A 24,835-nucleotide genomic window follows, 5' to 3' on the forward strand; every position below is an offset into this window, starting at 1 on the left:
AACTGTTATTGATTCAGAAAATAACTGTGTGGAGGAAAGAGCCAGAGTGATATGTTATATATAATGCATTCACGGCTCCTGAGGATAGGAATAAAGTTTGACCTATAGCATTACTAGGTAAGTTATAGAAAACCAAAAAAAAGTACTGCAAATAATATGTTTCTTTTAAAAAGGAACTCAAGAGCGAGTTAACATCATATTGTAAGTACAGAGACATGAAAGTACGTACAGAGGTCTGCTTGCAACATCAGATGTAAATGGTTTTTTTGTTTTTTTTCCCTTTTGCTTTTTTGCTTTTTTCTTTCCCCAGTGGAGTTTGAGTTTGTAGGTTTATTTGTGTTTTTGTGACCAGTGTCACGCACCTGCAATTGTTTTTAGCTGTCATCGATATCCGAGACCATCTATAATCATGATATAAAAACTAAGAAAAACAGATAAGTTTATAATTGTATCAGAGGAAAAACTGAGGATGCTTACTAGTATTGATTCCTGCTGAGAGAGAAACTTCATATATTTCATCTGGCAAGCCTTGGTCTCTTTTTAAAGAAATAACTGTAGAATGATAGACATTCACTGTAGTAATCCTCCTAGTGCAAAAGCAATGGATGGGATTGTTTTTGTATATGTAGGCTAGGAGCCTTGTTTGTATGGCTTTCATTCATTTTCCATCTTCTTTTGAAGATTGTGGAAAGTCTGCTATTTGGGGAATAAAGAAATGCCAGATAGCTATAAAAACTGTGAAATGGTAGTTGTACCACACTGCTGTTAAGGCCTTCTGTGGAGAGCATGTGGGTTCGAAGAGAGCTCCCATATAATTTCAAGTCTAAATTTATTGTACTTAAGTACAATCATGCATCTACTGTCGAAGGAATTATTTACTTTCCTTTTGAACTTTTCCATAGGCCACACTTGAAAAACTCCTCTACAGATCCTTTAAAATTAAAATAAGTAAATAAATGAAAGCTCTTGTGTATCATTTTGATCATTTGTAATTATGGAGAGCTTTTGAAAATATAAATACCTTTTTCTGCAACCCTTTCCAAGTAATGGAGAAAAGTGTTCTAGACAACATGTCTGTCAGCCTGGAGAGGGGTATAAATACAAATGATGTAAAACAAGCCAATAATGTCTTACAATGATTTTATAGGGTCTGATCCTGTTCCTGTTGAAACTGATGGGAGTTTTGCCACCTCCTTAAATAGAAATCTGAAGCCATTGGTGTTGCGGAATGGATTCTTAATAACCAGCTCCTGGGTTGCTTCACATTTAGGTGTTTTCAAAACTCTCACTGTTCATAAGCAAGATGAAATTATCAGTAAAGCTCCCACAGAAGAGCAGAAATGCACCTCAAGCCTGTCATCAGGACTGATGGTGGAAATGCGTGTTCCAACCTAGAAGTGGTTGTTGTCCCTTAAACACACAGACAAGTACCCTTTGTCCAGGAACTTGGAACAGTGGAAGAGTTGTTTGCACTAATAGTTCAACCAACACATTATTTTTTGTGTTCTGAATTAAATTTAAATCAATGTGTATGCAACAGTGTAACAATAAGTGAAAGCCAATTGAACACTGCATAGTGCTGTGTCAAAACAAAACAACTGTGTGCATGAAGTCAGCATGGGAATGATTTCTACCCCAGGAGCTAATGAGGTGGTTGGGTGTCTTCCCATCTACCTTGAAAACTTTTTCATGGTAACACTTCCTCCAATAGCAGTGCTCCACATCCCAAATAGAGAGGGCTATGAAAGATTACAGAAGTATGTGCTTTCTCCCACCATTTATGGTTACTCTGCCTGTGTTTAGATGGTGACACCTGCCTTATCCTGTTTCACTCCATTTTTTCCAGATGGTCAGTGAAGGGACATTGTATTGCTTCCACACTACTGGTTTGCTGCTTTAACATGTTCTGCCTCCTGTTGTTTAGCATAAGGTATAACGTAGTACCTTATACTAGCTTACAGTAGCCAGGGTAAATGTGACATACACTGCTGTCTTCTGCTGAAGAGCTTATGGATTATGTGTGCCTGTGTCAAATGGAACCTCTAACTGCTCTATTTACCGTCAGAACTGAGCTGATTTTAATACTTTATACTTTATTTTTAATGTTTTGACAGTGGACTGGTTTGGCTTTTTTAAATCACTAAAATTAGATATTTAGAACCTGAAAGAATTTTACTTTCAGACCTTTTTACAACATTGTTGTAGCCAAAAATGTGATTTTTACAAATGTATGCATTACATTTTGAGTGTCTGTAGTATCTCAATCGATAAATCTGGCCAAGTATTTATTAAGTAAGCATTTTGTTGTTTCATGTCTTTAACTGTCATCACTTGCTGTTAGGGATGAGCATACTTTTTTCCTAAATGTCCTTTTTGGTTTCAAAGTTCAGTTTAAACATGAATATTATTGCCCTGATTGGGGTTGGTGCTTGAAAGGAGAACCAAAACAGCGCCAGTGAAAAAAATATGCACAGAGAGTTCTGTTACACCTGAGGCTTCTAGTATCCCCACAGTAGTAGTGTGAGGGCATTCAAATAAGATTAAAAATTGGAGCAGAAAATTGGAAGAGTGGACAGAGCATGTGAAAAATGGAATAGAGAGGAAAAGAAATTCTAATGTGGAAAAATAAATACACTCTATAAAGGGCAGTCTAGCACTGAGACATTATTTTCTATCACTAGCTCTTATTGAAGATCTCCCATTAACTTAAAAAGAACATGTGGGTTTGATTTAAAAAAAAATGAATAAAATAAGTTGAAATAACAGGAAGAAAAGGCTTACAAACTCCTATTTTGCAAACCTAATGAACAGTTCACAAAACTTTGAGTTCCATGACATTTGCTCATTTACAGTTACTCTGTTCCTAAGCAACAACTGTGTAGTTGTATTTTGGAGGTGGGTGAAGCTGCTTCTTATGTTTTATTAAATTATTTGGGAGCTCTTGAAATGAAAAGAGCTATATAAATGTGAGATGCTATTGTTTTTATTTAACTTATTACTTTGCTGAGTTTCAGAAAGGAAGTGGTGGCTTTGTTTTTGCTTTTAGGCCGAATCCAAATGTGAAATATGGCTCTGGTTTTTCAGGCGTGCCAAAAATTTGGCATTCAAAGTACTGTAAAACTGCCATAGTTTTACAGTGAAGTGGATTAGGACAATTGAAAAAAATTCAAATTGTCTGCAGTATATATTTTTTTCTTAGAAGCATTCCATTGTGGGACAGTGTGAAATGATGGCAATATAATTGGCTTTTAATACACTGAATAGGAATTTGAAATAATGGGGAATCAAGGATAAACTGGAAACAAAAGTAGTGGTACTCCTCCAAGTTATTGCTTACAACCCAACCTGAGGAACCAAAATGAGACACACCATTTAGTAGATAGCTTTCATTGTTTGACCATTCTTATTCCTTGCATACTCTGCATGCAGTGTCAGGAGGTTATCTTTAGGTATGTTCATTCTTGAATGCTTTGATTAGTACTATGATTGTTAACAATGCTCATGTTTAGGCTTCAGGTCTATTATTTTAGGGTGTCTGCAAATTCAGGGAGACATCAGTGTATCAGTGCACAGTTTATGGTTGTGAAGAGAATCTTCAAAGTGGGAGCAAATTTCTTTTTTAAAATCTGAAAGCTTAGATTTTTAGACCCCAGAGTACATGCTCCAAAACAGTAGCAGCTTACTGAGATGTGCTGCGCTAGCCCACTGCACCTTGTTGATTATATCCAGGTCCCTTTCAGATATGATACAGTTCACCAACAATATGAGTAGGATGAAGCTTACAAATAGCCTTGTTTGACATGCTACAGCATTACCTACAAATCCATACTTCAGCGCTTTTAGGGAAAAAAGTGAACATTTTGTTTTATTTTCCATGAACCATATTTGTTGTACTCGCTCTCTCCTCTTTATTTTTTATACTAATTTAAAAACCCATTTTTAACACAATAAACAGCTTGAAACCTGGAAATAAATATAATGCCAGTTTCTTAGACATCTCAATGCAGAAAAGAGAGAGATAAACCAATTGTACATTACTGACTACAAATAGTGCACAGTATATTACTTGGAAGTTATTCATTTACTTCTATTGAGAATATTATTTGAAAGCCAAGAGCATGTACCTGGTTAATAAGGCTGTTTACCATGTAACCTTTATGCTTTAAGGTGAAAGTATGAATCATTTATAAAATATTTAAAAATATTTCACAATAGTAAAGATCAGGGGTATGTTACCAGTGTTCAGACCAGAGTTGCACGGCACTGGAGAGAACTAAATAAAAAGGGTAAATAACATTTGTTGCAAGAGAATTTCTATGTATTTTTCTGTATTATCAATCTCTCATTATAAATTCACATAAGAATTTCAAATTGCAACTAGAAATAAGAGATACATTTTAAACTGTGAAGGTAAATAACCACTGGAAAGATTAACTGAGGGTGGTTGTAAATTCTCCATCACTGGCAATTTTTAAATCAAGATAGGATTTTTTTGGGGGTAAAAGATCTCTTTTAGGAATTAATTTAGAAGACATTTTGTGGCCTGTGTTATACAGGAATTCAGACTAGATGTCCATAGTGGTTCCTTCTAGTCTCGGAATTTACAAATCATTGAATGAAGCACATAGATTTGTGATTTTCTAAATAATCTCTTTTTTTGTTGTCCAGTTCATGTTGTTGTATATCTTTATAACTTCAAGGCTATGTTTTGTTTTTAATAGATCATCTAGTACATTATATTATGCAACCTGTAGATTATTTATTCCTTTGGACTGAATGTAACAGTTATGAAAAGTGCCCGATTGTCAGACCTGTAAACAAAAGTCTTCTATCCACAGCACATGTGCAGCAGGGGCAACAATAGTGGATGCTTCTCCTCTCTATCCTACAAGTTTACTGCAACCTTAAAAGAGACCACTTCTAGGAAAGGGAGGATTCAGGCTTTGTCTACATTTGAAGGTTTAAAATGCAGCCATGGCAGCACTTTAATACAACTATGTAGTCACAGCAAGAGCTCTGGCTGAGAACTCTCTCAGCACTTTAGGTAAACTATCTCCAGGAAGGGAGTAGCTAACAGTGCCGGGAGTGCGGCTCCTAGCACTGAAGCCCTGTCTATACTGGTGCTTTACCGAGATGTAACTTGCTATGCTCAGGGTTGGTGTGTTTTTTCACACTCTGGAGCCAGAAAGTAGTGTCAATGTAGTCTTAGCCCTGGTCTCCATGCTTAGTAAAGCCTAGCTGAAACAAATGAAAGGACTATGCAGCACTTTAAAGACAAGATGGTGTATTAGGTGATGAGCTTTTGTGGGCCAGACCCACTTCCTCAGATCATATTCTGGAAGAGAATTGGTATGACCATATATAAAAGTGAACACATAAAACTGACAAATCAGATTTAGAACAGAAAGGGGCTGAGAGAGAGGGCTAATATCTATGAGATAATGATACTAGGGGTGATAATTGGGGAAGCTATCTTTTTATGGGTAAGGTAATTAGCATCTTTGTTAAGGCTCATTCGTAAAGTGTCACATTTAAGCATGAATGACGGTTCTGAGGTTTCCCTTTGGTTTTAGGATAGTCCTTTCTTTTGTTTCAGCAAGATCAGACTAACACGGTTACATCTCTATTACTACTAAAGCGTAGGTGTGTTTACTGTGATGACTGTAATTGGGTGGAGTTGTTCTGTGATGTGGACATATCTGTACTGCTATTAATCTTAGCAACTCACTTCACATGGGCAACCAGATGATAATGGCAGGTAACCAGAGCAGATGATCATTCTCTAAGCCTTTTTTATATCAGGCACAGGCATGCTGCCTTCCTAAACTTTGTCAGGGAGATCTCAGGGGCTGGTGCCAATCAGCAATGAGAAACATTGCTCTAAGCTACTACTTTATTTCAGACCTGTAGCATAGGGCCTAATCCGGTTTTACACCAGTGTAACTGCATTGAAGCTATTTCTGCTTTACATTAATATAAACAAGATCAGAATCAGAACCATGAGAGTTGAAAGGCCATATGTCTCACTAGCATACCCCCTGGCTACCCACACAATGTGCTTTTTATTGTATCATTTGTTTTTGTTATTTCCTTACTGACACACTGTCTTTCACCATATACCTACCTACTTACTTACTAATTTATTTATATTGCAATGTCATACAGAAGTCACATTCATATCAGTCTTTGTTGCCTCAAGTGCTTTAAAAACCTATAGTAAGAGACAAATTGCAATGTCTTCAGTAAAGGGATTAACTTACTACAAAAGAAAATGTTTGCATCCATGAGCTTCAGTGATGCTTGCTAATATATTTGTTGTACTGTGTCATGCAAAAGCGTTTGCAAGGTGGCTAGATGCTCGAGAGCTCATGAAAAATATATTCTGGCTTGAAGTTCATAATGTTCCAGGTCCGAGTGATTGGAGACATTATTGCATGTTATTAGTCAGTGTTTCCATTTTGTCATGTTTTCTAAATGGATGATAAAAATGATAACTTGTATATGTAGATATGAGTCAGACAGGAAAACCAGGTACCATCTTTAACAAAAAAAATATATATATATTCAGACCATCTGGCTTATCCAGCCCTAAACCCTCTTAGCATTCCCTGTTGCCTGATTTTCTAAATATTTTGGTGCACTAACAGAAATATTTAATTAATTATTGTTTTCACACAGAGTACGGTTCTTCAGTAACCTATTTGGTTTTTTCCCCCCAGGTTTTGTGGATTTAACACTCCATGATCAGGTACATCTACTAGAATGTGCCTGGTTAGAGATACTGATGATTGGCCTAGTTTGGCGTTCAATGGAACACCCAGGAAAACTCTTGTTTGCACCTAACCTATTATTGGACAGGTTAGTCAATTGTTGTTGTTGTTATTGTTATTGTTATTATTATAATTATTATTATTATTATATTATTATTTAAATGAATGTATCTCTTGGAGTCATTTTAGCCTGCAGCCAATTCACCTGCTGCTGAGATTCCATCACATTTCATAAGCAGGATTGGCATAGGTAGTATGAAAAGCGTGACCTTTAGAGAAAGCCACTGAAAGCGCAGTTGGAAGTGGTTTTGGTGACTGCCCTTCAGTTGTGAGTTAGTATGGTGTTAGAAGGCCTTCTCCTGCTGCAGGAATTTTCTTTCAAAGGAGACAGACAGGTGAACACCCTCCACATCAGCTGCTAGAAGTGGGCCTCATCCTCACTGACAGAATTGACCTTGTTATCCCTAGCCTTACTCTTGATTTGAACTCTTTTCTTATGCCTGTATATTTATAACTGCCTCTGAAATTTCCACTACATGCATCTGACGAAATGGGTCTTTGCCCACGAAAACTTATGCTCCAATACATCTGTTAGTCTATAAGGTGCCACAGGACTTCTCATTGTTCTTGCAGATTCAGACTAACACGGCTACCCCTCTGATACTTTTCCACTGTAGAGGAAAAGCATGTGATAAACTCTGGTTGTGCCAAGCCATCCAAAAGCTGGCTTAATTGACCGCTTGATGACTCATCCAGTGTAGGAAAATACGTAGGTGCTACAGCTTGTACAGCATCTCCTATGTTATGTTCATCTTTACCCTAGTTGCAGAAGGCATATTAGAGAAGAGTAGATGTGACTGGCAGCTCCTTCAGCGTAGCCAAATCTGATTGTCAAATGAAACCTTGGAGACTATGGGCAGTGGCATAATTAAAGAGGCTCACTATATATTCTAATTTGTTCTGGTTGTTTAAAGTAGGCTCTGTCCTGCCCCCATCACACACCTTTACTCTCTTTTTCTGGATTCAACTTGGCTGGACTAGAAGGTCTGACCCAGAAATGCTAAAGAAAAACCGATCAGTGCCCTGTCAAATCCAGTATCCTGAAACTTAGTATATCTTTCTAAATACAGTACTTCCAAGGGAGATGGCAAAACAACTATCTAGTTGCACATATGGTTCTATGCAAGTGGAGAATTTCTTGTTGATTTCAACTGGCATTCATTTCATGCACTTAAGCATGAGAATTGACACCTCTTAAAAGTTTTCCTAGCTAATCTGCTGTAAATGCAAGTGCCGTCCTTATGTCCATGAAAACAATCATGTTTCAACACCAAAGGAATTTTTGAGAACGATACAAAGAGCTGAAAAAAGTGTTTTAGAAGAAAAACAGTCTCTCCAACTTATTATAGTCACCTCTACTAACATTAACAATATATATGTCATGTTGCGGTGAGCAGTTTAGATCAGTGAAATGTTGTGTCACTCCTTGCATTATAACCCTGTGTGCCCCAAAATGCTTCTGCTAGTTTTGGCTCCCTGCCTGGGTCACACACACAGCCAACAACCAACATGTGCTTCATGTTCTCTGTGTTGTACAACTCTGATTCAACTACTTTGAAAACAACAGCCTGCCAGCAGTTATCACAGACGAACTCTTGTCTTTACCCGACCTGCTTGATGTTAACAGATGACCCCAACACTTTCCTAGACCTGTGTACTCTGCAATGTCCAGACCTCTCCTGCAACATTCAGTGGAATTAAAAGATCTGTTTGCTTTTTTAAAGAGACAAAACCCAGAAGCTTGCTACATTGACTGGAGTTAACATTCACTTTTACTTAAATACAGTGCTGTTGGTTGAAATTAATAGTAGAACAAGTTGATTAACAAGAAAGGGAATTGTAAGTGACCAAGCATAAGAGATAAAGTTAGAAATTTAAAATGAAAACAAGCATCTAAAAGTCTTAATTTAGCAACATTAAGGCTTTGTTTAAGACATCTTGTTCACAATGGTTTTTCTCACCCAAAGTAAGATAATGGCTCATTTCGCCACCCAAGTCAGGATCTTTTCCAGAAGCCCAAAGTGCTGCTCCCTTAGTCTTTGTAGGTGAAAGAGATCACTTGGTATTTTCTGCTCCTTCCTTTTATAGTCAAGTGGATTGTTCTCAAGATTACCTCCGAAAATAAAGTTTATTCAGTCTATGAGGAAAGTGACATGAAAAGTCTGTCAGTGAAGGAAATTCCATACTGTTTCCCCTCTCCCTACTAGTGTTTGCAAAAATGCAAATTGTTGTTTTCTATAATCTCCTTTTCCTACTCTCTTGATAGTCCTGATTCCTGCTTATATGTAAATTGAGGTAACCCCACATTGTTTTGTTTAGAATAGACTGTTTACCAACTCCCCTTGATATGCCTGGTGTTTAAACGCACGTCAGTCATATACCATAACTCTTAATAAATATTGTATGCATGCATCATTCAACACTATCAATGGACTATATTTTTCAAATGATAATTCACAAGAAATATTTTGAAATGATTATTGTAATAGTGAGAAGGGTATGAATGTTTGGGTGCTGGATTTAGATCCACCAAAACTATATAAAGAAAACATTTACTATAGGTTGAAACTCTCAAAACCAGGACTGTTTGGTCTGGCAACATCCATGGTCCAGAAGGACTGTGGATGTTGCTGGACTAGACAGTCCTGGTAGAGGTCCAGAGGAAGGATCCCTGTGGGAGCCGGAAGCCTGCTGGGCTGGCTACCGGGGAGCCAGCAGGTGAGAGCCCTGCCATGGGAGTCTGGCTGAGCTGGTGGCAGGGTGGCCAGAGCACTGTCAGGCTCTGGTGGGGCAGCAGTCTGTCATGGCAGAGCAAGGAGCCCCAGTGGCAGGGCAGTGGTCTGCTGCAGTTGGGACAGGAGCCCAGTGGCGGAGCAGTGGTCGGCTGTGGCAGGGCTGGGAGCCCTGGCAGCGGGATTACAGGCTACTGCAGAAAGGCTGCTTGGGCCGGGACCTGGAGGTGGGGCCAGTGCTGCTGCAGAAGGGCTGGTGGGGCTGTGAGCCCTGGTGGCAGGATAGCAGTCTGCCGCATTGGGGCTGGGAGCCCCGGGAGCGGAGCAGTGATCTGCTGCAATGGAACTTGGAGGGCTTGTGGAGCTGCAGGCTACCGTGGCTGGGCTGGTGGGGTTGGAAGCCCAGCATCACAGCCGAGCAGCATGGATGGTGGCAGGGGGAGAGCCATCTGGGAGACTGGCAGTCAGGGCAGGAGCAGAGCTGGACTGGGGTACTAGTTGGCAGGGGTGCTAGAAAGGACCTCCCCTGATCCAGCAAAATCCCTCGTTCAAGACCAGTCAGGTCCGAATGGTGCTGGACCAGGAAGGTCCAACCTGTAATGTTTTTCTCAATAATTTCCTCTGTTAATAAATTTCACAGGATTATTCCATATTGCATAGTAAATTATTAACTTCATACTATTGTTGCATGCTTTTGGAGCATTCTTGCTCTGTAATTTTTGATACAAGGCAATTGGTGCAAACCAGACGATAAGTACAGCCTAGTCTGCAAGAAGCAAGATTTTGGTATTTGTAAATACCAAAGCAGCAGCTCAGTATAAATATTAATATGTGATAGTATAATAACTAATCTGAAATAGGACAGGAAAAGAGATTTATTGCCCCAGGAAAAGCCCAATTCTGCTTAAGTTTCTATGGAAGCACATAACCTTTCTGTGTGTGTACTTTGGCATTAGGAAATGTATAAAACCATTTCTCTGTACAGAGCAGGAATTTATCTGATCATTTAAACTTATATTTCCACCAGTACGGGACAAAAAACAAACAACAACAACAAAACAACCCCAACCCCAAGAGAAAAAAAATGCAATTTTAAAACAGTTTTAAGTCTTTTTACACTAGTAGTGTAATTTATTACTTCAGGAAAGAAAATATAGACTATTATTGGAAAATAGAACATAAATTACATCTCTGCCTTCCAAGGACCCATCTGTTCTGTTTGATATTTTTCTCAGAAGATTTCAAAGAAATATTTGCAAAATAGAGAGCAGCGCCACAGTACTTTTTACCCTTCTTTTATCTAATTGGGGGTGGGGAGAGGAAGGGGGAGGAACCAAAGAAAAGAGGAGAGGAGGAGGTCTACATTGGCAGGTAAAATGTTCTTCTCTGTCCTCTTTCTCTGGATGGGGATGTCTTTTACATGAGCCATTTTCCTGGCCACTCTTGTGTAGAAGGAATAGCAATAGATGTTATGAGTAAAGAATGCTGTTTGTACAATTGATCCCTGACTCTCAAATAAAAATATGTTTCTGCTGTTTCACTAATGAGGTGGGATCATTATTAGGGTTTAAATAAAAGGAAAGTTTGGTATAATAATTACAATTTTAAAGTAATAGCTGACACCTTTATAGAAACTCAGCTAATACTTATTGTAAAGTAGAAAAACAGATACCTTTTACAAAAAGTGATGACATGGTTCTTCTGAATGACACACAGTTTTTTGAACTTTATCTCATGACCAGGCTGGGCTAGACATAGGCGCTTTAAGCTGTTGAAAAGGGGAGATGATTAGCTCTCCACAGGATAAGGCAGATGTTGCTGGTCTGGATGGTGTCCAAGAAAATAGAATTTAAAGATGTCACTAGTTCAGGACTGAAATTTGTTAGACCTGATCTTGAGCTCCTTGTTATTTGTGACAAAAATTTAACATTGCAAAATAGAACCAGCCCAAGAAAAGTAAATACTGCCCTGGTACACGTCTAAGACACAATCTTTCCTCTTTCACCAAGTCTGTGAATAACAAAAGAAAACTTTTGTTAAGGGAGGAGGGAACACAGCATCAATTAGGGATAACACAGTAACAAAAAAATATGCAAGCAGTACATAAACACCTACGCCACAGTATCTTGGGTGGAAATCATTTGCCTCAACTATGGCTTAAGTACATTTCTGCTGCTCTTTAACATACAATAAAGGTAATTTTTTCATTATCCCCACAACTAAGAATGAATTAATTTCAACCCAAATGAATTTTAACCCCAAACTGCCACAGTTTGACAAACGTTCTTCTGTGTACCTTAGCAAAATAGGTGTTTTGTGCAAATATGATCTGCCACTGAGGCCTTTTCCCCCATGTCATCAACAGACGGCAACGGCGAATTCAGACCACTGGCTTATGTCACCTAAGCCTCTGATTATATCAGATTTCCTGGTACACTGCTATGTCAGTAGTGGTGTATTAAGCTCCAGATATGTAAATACATTTAGCTGAAGGTTAGCCTCTGATATCATGTGACCTGCAGTGCCAACAATCTTGTTCGTTCTCTCTCTTGTTGGAGAGGATGACTGGGCAGAGCAGCAAGCTCCAGAGTGCAGCTGAAGGGTTGTGTCTGGCTGTAGAGTACCTCTATCCATGACCACAGGAGCACTCCAGAGAGTGAGCAACTTTTTAAGCTGTTGGTCTCGATGCTTGTCTTTCCCTTTCAGTTCATGTCCTGTTGCTAGAATTACCAGGAACATGATAATAATATTGAAATTGATTAATAAGTTAACAACTTAGCATTAATATTGTCTAATTACATGTAGAGTGTCAGATCCATCATTGTTCCTGCAAAAATGTATAACAGTGGTCATCTGTAGAAGTGGGCTGTGCTCACGAAAGCTCATGATACCATCTACGTGTTTTGTTAGTGCTACCAGACCATTTGTTGTTTTTTAAGTACTAATACTGTTATGCAAACCCCAACTCTTCTGCCAGCCTACTTTTGTCTTGCTGGGGAGAAAACCATTGGCTTGCTGGTCCCATTTGGTGTGTTTGGGACAAATTCTTGTCCATCATCTTCTGGGACATCTTCCTTTGCTGTGTCTATTCCTAGGGATACACAAAGGGATGCTTCATTCCCTTCCATGCTGAACAATGGCAGAGGATTTGGGCTGAGTATCCTGTTTAACCCACAACTATGGTGAATCAAATTATTTGATGCCTAGCATAAATATCTGCTGCATTCATTAGCTGAATGCAGTTTAAGTTTCCATTCTTATTTAGCTTTTCTGTCATTGCTATGAAAGTGTCCACCACATCTGAAAACTGTCTCGTACTGTATTGAGTTTCTTGTGCATTTTGTGCTTTCAGGCACTCAGACACTACAGCAATGAGTCTGCAATAAAAGACTAAGCATAATAGAATAAAATCAGAATAGGACTATAGGATGCTTATGTTGTCCCTCATATTTCGTAAAATGTTTCAAATGTCTCAGGACATCACACTCTTAATAAATCTTGATTAAGTGAAAAGTAAAACTTTGGTGTAGAATGAAGTAACTATGGGTGATCCAATTTACTATCAACTTCTTAGAAAAAAATAGAAGCTAGGCTTTGGTTCAAAATATTTAATTAGTGACATGCTATTTAGATTTACTGCCAAGGAAGCAGACACATAAACACTAACTAAATCCACTGCTGCATTTTGAAAACATTTTTAAACATCTATCTATATATTTTATTTTCAATAGACCAATGATAGTGACGTAATCCACTCTGAAAACCAAATTTACAGCAAGCCAGTCTGTAAACAAGTCACTTACTTAACAGAGTTGAGTGCAGCAGCCTGTAGAGAGCAAATAAAATGCAGAAAATGACTAAATTCTCTTTTGCCTTTTGCTTTATTGATATGATTTGAGGTTTGCTATTGCATTGCACTTATAGGCTAGGGGGAATGAGACAAACACATTTTAAGTGTCAGACTTGCAATTCCTTTTACAGTTTTCATTTCTGTTTACTTGAATTTGGAATCTCTATTAGCCACAGTAAACAATTTTCAAGGGTATTTCACAATCCAAATAACTATAAAAGACAGAAGAAAGTCTGACTAGAGTTTTGGATAATCTTGGGTATTTATGGTATGGTGATGACAGTTTGATTTTAAGATACTTTTGAAATCAGAACTTGGAACTATAAATAAAATCCCATAATGATTGTGATTGTAATCCTTTACTAAAGTCAAAGTTACCCCAGAGGTGTGTAAATATGATTTCCCAGCAACAAATCTTTATAAACAGTGTCTTACATGCCCCTGCACCACTGTGTCAATTGCTGTCATGTTTTGAAGAAAATAGCTCTCCTAGGCTGTGTCCAGACTCAGGGGTTTTTTCGGGAAAAGTAGCCTTTTTCCGAAAAAACTTCCCCTGCGTCCAGACTCAAGCCGCGTTCTTTCGAAATTAAATCGAAAGAACGCGGCTTTTCTTTCGATGGCAGTAAACCTCATTTCACGAGGAAGAACGCCTTCTTTCGAAAGTTCTTCTTTCGAAAGAAGGCGTTCTTCAATGTAAATAGGGCTTCTTCAAAAGAGAGCATCCAGACTCACTGGATGCTTTCTTTCGAAAAAGCAAGCCGCTTTTTCGAAAGTTCAACGTGCAGTCTAGATGCTCTCTTTCGAAAGAGGCTTGCAGTCTAGACATAGCCCTAGTTTTATTTATAATTATCATAGCAGAGGCATAAGGAAGGGTGGAGGTTTCTGCCACCTGTTAGCCTAAAGATCTATTAAATATCACCTCTCATCAAGATGACTGAACCCTTCTAGAAAAGATGTTTTAATGCCTCCAGACTTCAGGCCAAATTCACCCCATGGGGATTGAAACTTCATCAATCTCAATGGACAGTAAATATGACCTGTCTAATAAAACGGCAAAATTTGATTAAATTGACTTGTCCAATGCCCGTTTGCTTTATTTTCCCAATAATTGAATGTATTACAGAGGGTGTGTCTAGACTACTGAGTTTTGTCGACAAAAGTGGACTTTTGTCGACAAAACTATACCAGCGTTTACACTACTGCTGAGTTCTGTCGACATAACCTCGACAGAACTCAGCAGTTTTGTCGATGCTGGTAAACCTCATTTTACGAGGCATAACACCTTCTGTCGACAGAGTTCTGTCGACAGAAGGTGTTATTGCCTGTAGGGTTGCGTCTAGACTACAGAGTTTTGTCGACAAAGCAGCTTGCTTTGTCGACAGAACTGAATGTGTCTAGACGCTCTATGTCAACAGAAGTTTTGTTGACAGTATCTGTCGACAAAACTTCTGTCGACAAAACCCTGTAGTCTAGATGTACCCAGAGTCTACATTGATTGGGCAGTGCCAAGTAATATTACTACTGAGTGAAAAGTGATTTCTAAATAAATGATTACTTATGCATTTATTTGCACTTGTAAAGCACTCATTTCCGTAATACCTAGTGAAGTATGGGTTCCTATTTAGCAGTAAGAGACATTTTAAACCCCTGAACTGGTATAAAATGCATTTATATAGGTTATGGCCTATATAGGCTATTGCTGATCCGGACCTTTGTGAAGGGTTGTTAACATCTCTTCAGAACAGTGCTATAAGAGGTAGTATACAGTGGGGAATGATATCATCATGCTAGCTCAAAAATGTGCACAGCCTGTACTTCAGTAACAAAGGAATTAATTCTGACTATAGTTAAGAAGTTGTTTATGGTAAAAATCCTCTTCTTTAATATCCAGGAGAACAGTGTATCAGGACTAGCTAGCCCCCGCATCACTCTCTAGTCTCTAATTGCACTCTCAAATGAGAGGCCTTCACTTCTCTCACTGGGCTATGGTAATCTGTGCAGGCCTGGCTTCATTCAGCCACTGCAAGTCTTCTCCTTGAGAGTAGTGACCAGTGTGAACACAATGACCCAAAACAGAGGATTGTTCTCATTAGTAGGAAAAAGCATAAAAAGAGAGAAGGGTCTGACTCTTGTTAAAGCCTAGATAAGCCTAATTTATCCAAGATTCCCAACCTTTCACCAGCAGTCCCTGCCTTCCTCTTTCCCTTCTAGTCTTTAAAGACTGTCCTTTCATCCATCCCAAAGTTCCATGTTTCAGTTTTTCCTGCTTGGCTCCCACCCTCCTGGGGTTACCAGCTACAGTTGAACCCAGCATGGTTGGAAGTAAAACTGCAATGTGAATGATAAAGGCAGTGTCCTTCAATGCTGTTGGCTCCTGTGTAAATGCAAATAATCCCTGCTTGAATTAACCCCATGTAATTATACAACAAACTCCACAATAGTAACAAAACAGATAATATGCACTATTTAGTAATATTTAGTATGGAATCTCTCACTTCCTTTGCAAATAATATAGTGCATTATGGCTGTGCTGAATTGCTTTATTTTCTGTTCCCAGTTCTCATGCACTTTGCTGCTGATGTTCTATTTTGATATTTCCATTTGGGCTGAGAATGAATCACTGTGCTTTTATGGTTATTGATGCTAATGTATCCTCTTGTATAATTTTCTGCATTTGTCATCTAGTTACTACAATGATAGTCACTACATACGACAGGACTATACAGCATTTTAAAGACTAACAGGATGGTTTATTAGGTGATAAGCTTTTGTAGGCCAGACCCATTTCCTCAGATCAAATTGTGGAAGAAAATTGGCATGACCATATATACCAAAGGGATACAATAAAAAAAAGTGAACACATATAAAAAGGACAAATCAAATTTCAGAACAGAGGGGAAATGGGAGGGGAGGTAAATGTCTGTGAGCTAATGATATTAGAGGTGATAATTGACAAATCAGATTTTAGAACAGAGTGGGAGTGAGGGGGGAAGGTTAGTTCTATGAGATAATGATATTAGGGGTGATAATTGGGGAAGCTATCTTTGTAATGGGTAAAATAATTAGCATCTTTGTTAAGGCCCATTCGTAAAGTGTTAAATTTAAGCATGAATGACAGTTCTGAGGCTTCCCTTTGTAGTCTGGTGTTAAAGTCTCTTTGAAGCATGATGCATGTAATAAGGTAATTGAGACAATGCCCAGTCTGGTTGAAATGGCAAGAAACTGTTTTTTCTTTGTGAAACTGTCTGATGTCTGTTTTGTGTGCACTGATTCTTTGGCAAAGTGTCTGAGAAGCTTGTCCAATATACATAGCAGATGGACACAGTTGGCACAAGATTATATTTCTGGATGAACAGGAATGTGTGTTCTTGATCTTATAACTGACATGGTTAGGCCCAATGATGACGTCAGCAGAGTAAATATGTGGACAAAGCTGGCAATGGGGTTTGTTGCAAGGGAAAGTTCCAGTGTTGGTATTAGTGTGGTGTGTCCTGTGGTTGTTGGTAAGAATCATCCTGAGGTTAGATGGTTGTCTATATGAAACTATGGGTCTGTCTCCACGAGCCTCTTGGAGTGTAGTATCCTGTTCCAGCATAGGTTATAGCAGGAGTGTCCAAACTTTTTTCAAAGAGGGCCAGATTTGATGAAGTGAACATGCGTGAGGGCCGACCATTTTGCCTGACATTCTTTGAACCATTAAAATTAAATGCAAATTAACTATTTTATGCAAAGTTTATTGCAAACGGCATACTTTTCATTTCGTCACATGGATGACAAATCTAAACAGGTGTTAAATCACTCTGCCTTTCATATCTGAAGGCCAGATGAAAAAAAAATCCAGGAAGCTGAAATATATGTCAGGAACATTGTAAAGTACATTACATATTATTGGTAATAAAGGTTGTCTGTCAACTTTTAAGTCCAAAAAATATGAACAGGAACATAACACCAAGTATACATGTTGTGTCCAAATATATTTATAACTGATTTAGACCAACTGACATTAACTGAGATTTTACAATGTATTCATCTCAATACATATGGATTCATTGGGGGCCATAAAAGATAGATATTGCCAAATTACCTGGGGGGCCGTATTAAACCAGAACACGGGCCGCAATTGGCCCGCGGGCTGGACTTTGGACATGCCTGGGTTATAGTTTATTGATAATGCGTTGGACTGGTTTAAATTGGGGGCTATGGGTGATGACAAGTGGTGTTCTATTGTTGGTTTTCTTGGATCTGTCTTGAAGTAGATGGTTTCTGGGTATTCATCTGGCTCTTTCAATTTGTTTTATTATTCTCTGGGTGGGTAATTGAGATTTATAAATGCTTCGTAAAGATCCTAAAGTTTCTGGTCTTGGTCAGTGGGATTAGAGCAGGAGTGTCCACACCTCAAGTGCATTTTTGCGCAAATGGAAAGAACGGAGGGGTTTTTGCGCAATTGGCATTCCTCTTTCTACAAGGAAGAAGCCTTTTTGCGAAAGGGTTCTATTGCAAAAAGGTGTGTGTGCATGGGGAAGAAGAGGGTTTTGAGCAAAAAGAGGAAAGAGGAAAAAGCACAGGTGCCCTGGTGGCCATTGTGTGCTACCAATCAGTGCTTACTTTCGAGAGACCATCTATGCAGTCTGGATTCTCTCTTTGGCAAAATCCCATCAGTTTTTCACTGCGCTTTTGCAGTGTGGATGTGCTCTTGTGCAAGAAGTTTTTGTGGAAGATCTCTTCCAATAAAAGCTTCTTGTGCAAGAAGCCTACAGTCTAGATGTACTCTTAGTGAAAGAGGGTGAAAGTGCAAAAGGTCAAACTAAACTTTCTCACTATTTGAGGGGCAAGCAGAGTGGATTCTATCTGTTAGGTAGGGCCCACTTCTAATTACCCTATTGCCAGTGATTCTGAGATTGTGATTTCATACATTGGCACATGTTTTTGCAGAAATTGACAAAAATACTGTTATCTGAAGGGCAAAAGATAGCTGCTGTTGTAGCTTGGGATATTAATTGAAAAAATCTCTAGTAAATTAAAAGGCAACAAATACTGAAGAAAAGCAGATCTGAAGGTGTCTTTCCAGTTTAATCCCCGCTCCTTCTCCTCGGGATCCCTCAACCCATATTTGTGTTTCTAGATCTTGGCCAAAAAATAAAAAGCTCTTCCATACATAAGGCATTACTTTAACTCATTTAATACATTAGTTTTTTATTTATAATGTAATAGAAATATGAGGATCAGCAGTAAGATAAATGGAAGTATTTAGAAAGAATGTAGTAGGGATGAATAGACCACTATGGATAAAATAGAACCTCCATACCCTCCAAATTCTTGTCTAAATTAAATCAGAACCAGAACTGAAGAGACTTTTGGAATATGAAAAGTTCAAGCTCAGTTAACTTTTTCCATTTTTGTACATATCTGCACTCAGTGCCAGTTTGAAATCTATGCTACAGCCACAGTAACCCTTTCTTTTCCCCTGCCTTTATAGCAGGAGTGGCCAACCTGCGGCTTGCGAGCTGCATGTGGCTCTTCCCCCTGCCCCCCAAAAGTGTGGCTCGCGAAGCCTCCCCAGTGGCTTGTGAAGCTGTCCCTGTGTCCCTCCAAATGTCCCCCAGCCTCCGAATCCCTGTGCTCTCCAGGGCAGGGAAGCCATCCAGAAGCAATTCAAAAGGGCGGCTGCAAGATGGCAGCGGCCAACGGAAGCCTTTTTTTTTTCTCAACGTTTCTGGTGCGGCTCTTTGCATTTTTTCTGCCTCTGTTTCGGCTCTCTTTGTTTAATGGATTGGTCACCCCTGCTTTGTAGAGTAAGCCCTATTGAAGGCAGGTGAGATAAAGGCTTTTATTCTGTAGTCAGATGCTGCCTGCATAGTTGTATGCTTGGTTAAAAGGCTTGACACCAATAATAAATAATTACTGGAACTAGATCATTCCATGAACCTCTCCAAGCATTCACTTGCAATTCTTCTTTTTAACATAGAATCCTAGAATCCTAGAACTAGAAGGGACCTTGAGAGGTCATTGAGACCAGTCCCCTGTCTACATCATCATAGATGTCTCTCCAACCTGCTCTTAAATATCTCCAGTGATGGAGATTCCACAACCTCCCTAGGCAATTTATTCCAGTGTTTAACCACCTCGATAGTTAGGAAGTTTCTCCTAATGTCCAACCTAAACCTCCCTTGCTACAATTTAAGCTCATTGCTTTTTGTCCTTTCATCACTTGCCTGGGAACTCATTTTTATGGATCTCCAAGTCACCATATTATTTCAAACCAGTTTCAAAAGCCAGCTCAGGAAAGCCACAGAACTTAATTTCATTTACAAGTTTATTTACTACCAGAGAAGTCTAGAAAAAGACATTAGCTGGATGGCCCACTACATTCCATATCCTAATGACATAAAAACCCAAACAAAGGGTACTTAAAGTGAGTACTAAGTATGCTTATCAGCTTTATTTAGCATGGACACCCTAATTGACAATTTCATTTCCCCTTTTTGTCTTCTTTTTCCTCCTCTTCCTCCCATCCCCTCTCTGTGCTATTTATTTGAAAATTGGACCCCTTATACTTCATTCATCTGAAGAAGTGGGTTGTGCTCAGAAAAAACTCATGATACATCTACATTTTTGTTAGTCTTTAAGGTTCTTAAGGTGCTGCAAGACTATTCACGGTTTTTAAAGTTTTTTCAAAGAGTACTATGACATGTATATAGTTAACACATCTTTCTGAGTTTGCAAGTGATTGAGCTTGGATTTCTGTTTAGACAAAGGATATGTCTGGCAAGAATTAAAGTTAACGAAGAGTAATTAATGAAAAATTAATGAAAAATAAGTCATATTGAAACTTTACTACCTGGAAATAGCTTAAGAGGCCTAATATGCAAAATGCTTTAAAGTTTATAAGGTGACTTTCCTGACATAGAAAGAAAGTTTCACTCACATTTAATCCAAGAACGGACGAGTCTATCACTAGACAATGGTCTTAAGAGAGGGCCTGACGGGGTCATAGGTGCAGTTATATTGGAAAATGGGAAAGGGAACATTTGGAGAGATATTGAGTTAGAGAAGTTTTTTCTCTTCTGGAATAGATACTAATTCATCTAGCCCCAATAACTTTAGCAGTGTAGTTATCAACAAAGGACATTAAGATCCTGTTGGCAATATTAGACTGGCCCGATTTTTTTTTAAAATTGCAGAATACATGAAACTCCCATTGACTTCAGTAGGAACTGAAGTTGTTCTACACCTCTGAGGAAGGTGCAAGTCTTATAAGCCAATGGGAATGTAGAGTTTGGCAACTTAACCAGGCTGTAGAGTCACTTTTGCACTTCCTTTTCTGCCTCATCCATGAATATTTATTTAAACAAAGCGGAACAGCTCCAACAGGAGAGATTGAGACAACTTACCTCTCTGCCACCTCTTGTCCTGCCCAGATAGTCAGTCCAGTAGTTTAAAGGACTCATGTGACATGCGTGAAACCTATATTCAATCTATCCTAGGAAAATGTTCTGAGCACTGGCCTATTGGCTATTTTGGGATGGAGAGTGTTTTTCTCTCACACTTTTGGCGCCACAAAAAAATCCATAAAGTCAAATTTTTTTTCAATGCAAAATGAAAACAAATTACAAAATCTCAATTTCCCCTCTCAAAACTAAGTTCCTGTTTTCTGACCACCCCTACTGAAAACTCTGCTTTGAGGTTCAAATTCAATTTTATTGTAAAGTGATGCAAACATTAATTTGAACAAAGTTGAATCTACTTGCATCAGAGCTGAATTTAGCCATTTCCTCAATTCTGTATACCGGAGCAGAGTAAATAAACATTGACTTTAAACTAAACCCTGCTTAGTCTGTCTGTCTCACCCACTTGAATATCTTTCCATCTAAGATTTTATTCTGCACTTATCACCATAGTAACTGAGCTCCTACTATGTCAGTTAACTGTAGTTTTAATTGGTGGAGGTGAGAAACTACTGTCATTTAAACTTCCCTGAACTAAAAGAAGTTAATGTTGTTTTTCAATTACTTGCTTTGATAGTAAAAGATTCACAAGTCTCTCCAGCCATCCCCCTGCAGTCTGCCTGTTGCTCTGTTTTTAATACAGGGCAGAACAGGAGCATTCCGATAATTTGTTCTTTGTTCCCCAAACTTAGCAGCTCACTCAGCTGTCAGATATTTCCTGGAGTTTTAAAAGGGGAGGGGCACATGCCTGCAGGGCAGCAGAGATCGAAACACTGAAAACAGCCATCAGGGCAGCCATTGGCGGATACTGGCGAAAGCTAGTTCTGTTAACAAAACAAGCAACAGAGTCCACACTATCTCTTTGTTGACAGTAAAAGGAGGGGAAAAGATACAACTCTCTTGCAGGGGTGGAAGTTTTTTGTCACCAAAACTGGGTGTTTTCCCAGGGAAAAGTTGCATTGAAGTGTGCACACTCTCAGGGTACGTCTACACTACAGCGCTAGTTCGAACTAACTTAGTTCGAATTAGTTAATTCGAACTAAGCTAGTTTGAACTAACGCATCTAGAACTAAAAACTAGTTCGAACTAGCGTTTTGCCAGTTCGAACTAGTAAGTCCACATTGAGTGGACTCTGAACAGGGCTTAAGGATGGCCGGAAGCAGTGCCGGCAGGGCATAAAAGGAGGACTTAGAGCATGGAGATGCTGTCTCAGGCTAGCCGAGGGCTGCGCTTAAAGGGTCCCGACCCCCACCCCGGACACACAGTTCTAAGGGGTGCCCCGCTTGCAAAGAAGTTCTGGCTTGGAGTGCCCTGAGTGCCCACACTGGGCACATCACACCACTCGGCCATCAGCCCGGCTGCACTTGCCGCAGGCTGCCATCTGGGGAGAGGGAGTAATTGGGGGGCTGCAGGAGAGCTTCCACCCCCAGAAGCCCGCAGAGCCAGCCCAGTCCTCCCCATCGGGGGCTCGTACCCCATTCCTCCCTCACCTCCTTCCACTTACCCTTCCTTAGCCCCCCTTCTTATTGATGTACAAAATAAAGATAACGTTTCTTCCAACATTGACTCTGTCTTTATTGAACAAAACTGGGGGAGACTGGGAAAAGGAGGTGGGAGAGGGGAAGAGAAAGGCTGGGAGAGGGGAGGGCAACTAACATGATCAGGGGTTGGGAACAGGTCCCAGATGAAGAAAGGCTACAGAGACTGGGACTGTTCAGCTTAGAAAAGAGGAGATGGAGAGGGGACAGGATAGAGGTCTCTAAAAGCAGGGTTTGGGTGGAGAGGGTGCATTCAGAAAAGTTCTTCCTGAGTTCCCATAAAGAAGGACTAGAGGACACCAAAGGAAAGGAATGGGTAGCAGGCTTGAAACTAGTAAGAGAAAGTTGTTCTTCTTGACAAAGCAAATAGTTAACCTGTGGAACTCCTTGCTGCAGGAGGCTGTGAAGGCTACAACTAGAACAGAGTTGAAAGGGAAGTGAGATCAAGTCATGGAGGTTGGGTCCATGGAGTCCTATTAGCCAGAGGGTAGGAGTGGTGTCCCTGCCCAAAGTTTGTGGAAGGCTGGAGAGGGATGGCACGAGACAAATGGCTTGGTCACTGTCTTCGGTCCATCCCCTCCAGGGTCCCTAGGGTTGGCCGCTGTCGGCAGACAGGCTACTGGGCTAGATGGACCTTTGGTCTGACCCAGGACGGCCATTGTAAGCTCAGGGCTCAGTGTCGGGGGTCTCAGTGGACCCCCTTGATTTTCATGCACACCTGCTCCTGGGTGGCCAGGCTGGCAGCTCTCCTGCCCTAGACGGCCACTTTCCTGTGCCTAGTGCGGAGATCGTGGACGAGGTCCACGATGTCCGCACTAGCCCAGGAAGGTGCCCGCCTCTTGCGGTCCAGGGCAAGCTCCCGGGAGCCGCCAGCCTGGTCCCGGCAAGAGGGGGTGGGCTGGGGGGCATCGGGTGGGTGGCTCTGTGCCGTGCCAGGTGCAGGGTCTGCCAGCTGGGTGCTGGCAGGCTTGCACCTGGCACGGGCACCGTAGCCAGCCCGTGCCCCTTTAAGGGGTCCGGGGCCGGGAGGGGGGCATAGAGTTTCCCTGGTGTTGGCCAGAGTGGCCACCAGGGAAACCTGGGGAGGGCTAGCCTCCCACTAGTTCGAACTAAAGGGCTACACAGCCCTTAGTTCGAACTAGCTAGTTCGAACTAGGCGTTAGTCCTCGTAAAATGAGGTTTACCTAGTTCGAACTAAGCGCTCCGCTAGTTCGATTCAAATTCGAACTAGCGGAGCGCTAGTGTAGCACCTATTAAAGTTAGTTCGAACTAACGTCCGTTAGTTCGAACTAACTTTGTAGTGTAGACATACCCTCACTGTTTTGTCGACAAATGGCAAGTTTGGGTGACAAAATGTGCCAGTGTAGACAAAATCTAAGTGTGAACAGAGGTTTGGTGGCAGGAGTATTCTCTTGCCTACAAAGAAAGCACCGCTTGTAGGGGGTGGAAATTTTCAGCAAAATTGTCAACAAACACTTTTTACAGGGCCTGGCTTTTAGTGACACAGCTGTGTCAGCACAGCCATGTCACTAAAAGCTATGTGTAGTATAGACATATCTAAAGTCATATTGTCATGACATAAATACCATTAAAAAATAAAGGAATCCTGAATCATTCCACTAATGTAAGAGAAATATGAGTACCATTGTCAAAATACTTAAGTTTTCAATGCCAAAGGATTAGGGAGAAGCACCGTGAGGCATAAAGAAAAATGTTTGAGAGATTATGTAAAGATAAAGAAAGGAATGCAAATTAATCAAAACAGTAAAGGGGAAAAGAAACAAAGGAAAAAAATCTTTTAAAAAACCCTCTGTTCTTATGATGGTTTGCTCACAGAGGAAGTTCACCTACATGATGACTGCTACAGTTGTATAGACCATTAAGTATTTAGCAACTCTTTTGGAACAATACACATTTCTATATTTTAGCTTTCAGATGTTGATCCTCATTATCCACTGCCTTCCACTTTGTTTAGACACATTGGTGCAAAGTGAGCATAGTGAGTAAAAACACCACACAATCAGAATACAGCTGATAGTTGAGAAGTGATATTGTAGTGGAAGGATTGGGGGATGAAAAATTCCTTGCTGTTTTGGATAAAGCTTTGAATAGTTTGCTGTGTGGTTGTGTTCTTGCAGGAATCAAGGAAAATGTGTAGAGGGCATGGTGGAGATCTTTGACATGCTGCTGGCCACTTCTGCTCGGTTCCGTATGATGAATCTCCAGGGGGAGGAATTTGTGTGCCTTAAGTCAATTATCCTTCTCAATTCAGGTAAGTGTCATGGTTACATATAACACTTCTATTATTTAATTTTAGGAATTTAATTATTATTGCTGTTTGATTTCAGTTGTTATTGTGTGGATGTGAAAAGAGACTGGATCAGAGAATTAGAGAGGGAATTTGTGATGTAAAGCCTTAAGGCAAACACAAGAAATGTCA

At 39.9% G+C, this 24,835-nt stretch overlaps 1 protein-coding gene across 7 annotated transcripts in view; it reads left to right on the plus strand.

Moving 5' to 3' along the window:
• Positions 1-24,835, plus strand: part of ESR1 (estrogen receptor 1) — a 297,806-nt gene that overhangs the window by 252,052 nt on the left and 20,919 nt on the right. For all 7 annotated transcript variants that reach the window (XM_014569514.3, XM_006114974.4, XM_075924467.1 and 4 more), the window contains 2 exons: positions 6,720-6,858; positions 24,534-24,667. In XM_014569514.3, the coding sequence (XP_014425000.1) occupies positions 6,720-6,858; positions 24,534-24,667 (273 nt within the window). The remainder of the gene's footprint in view (positions 1-6,719; positions 6,859-24,533; positions 24,668-24,835) is intronic.

The sequence above is a fragment of the Pelodiscus sinensis genome, chromosome 3 (assembly GCF_049634645.1).
Source record: "Pelodiscus sinensis isolate JC-2024 chromosome 3, ASM4963464v1, whole genome shotgun sequence".
NCBI lineage: Eukaryota > Metazoa > Chordata > Testudines > Trionychidae > Pelodiscus > Pelodiscus sinensis.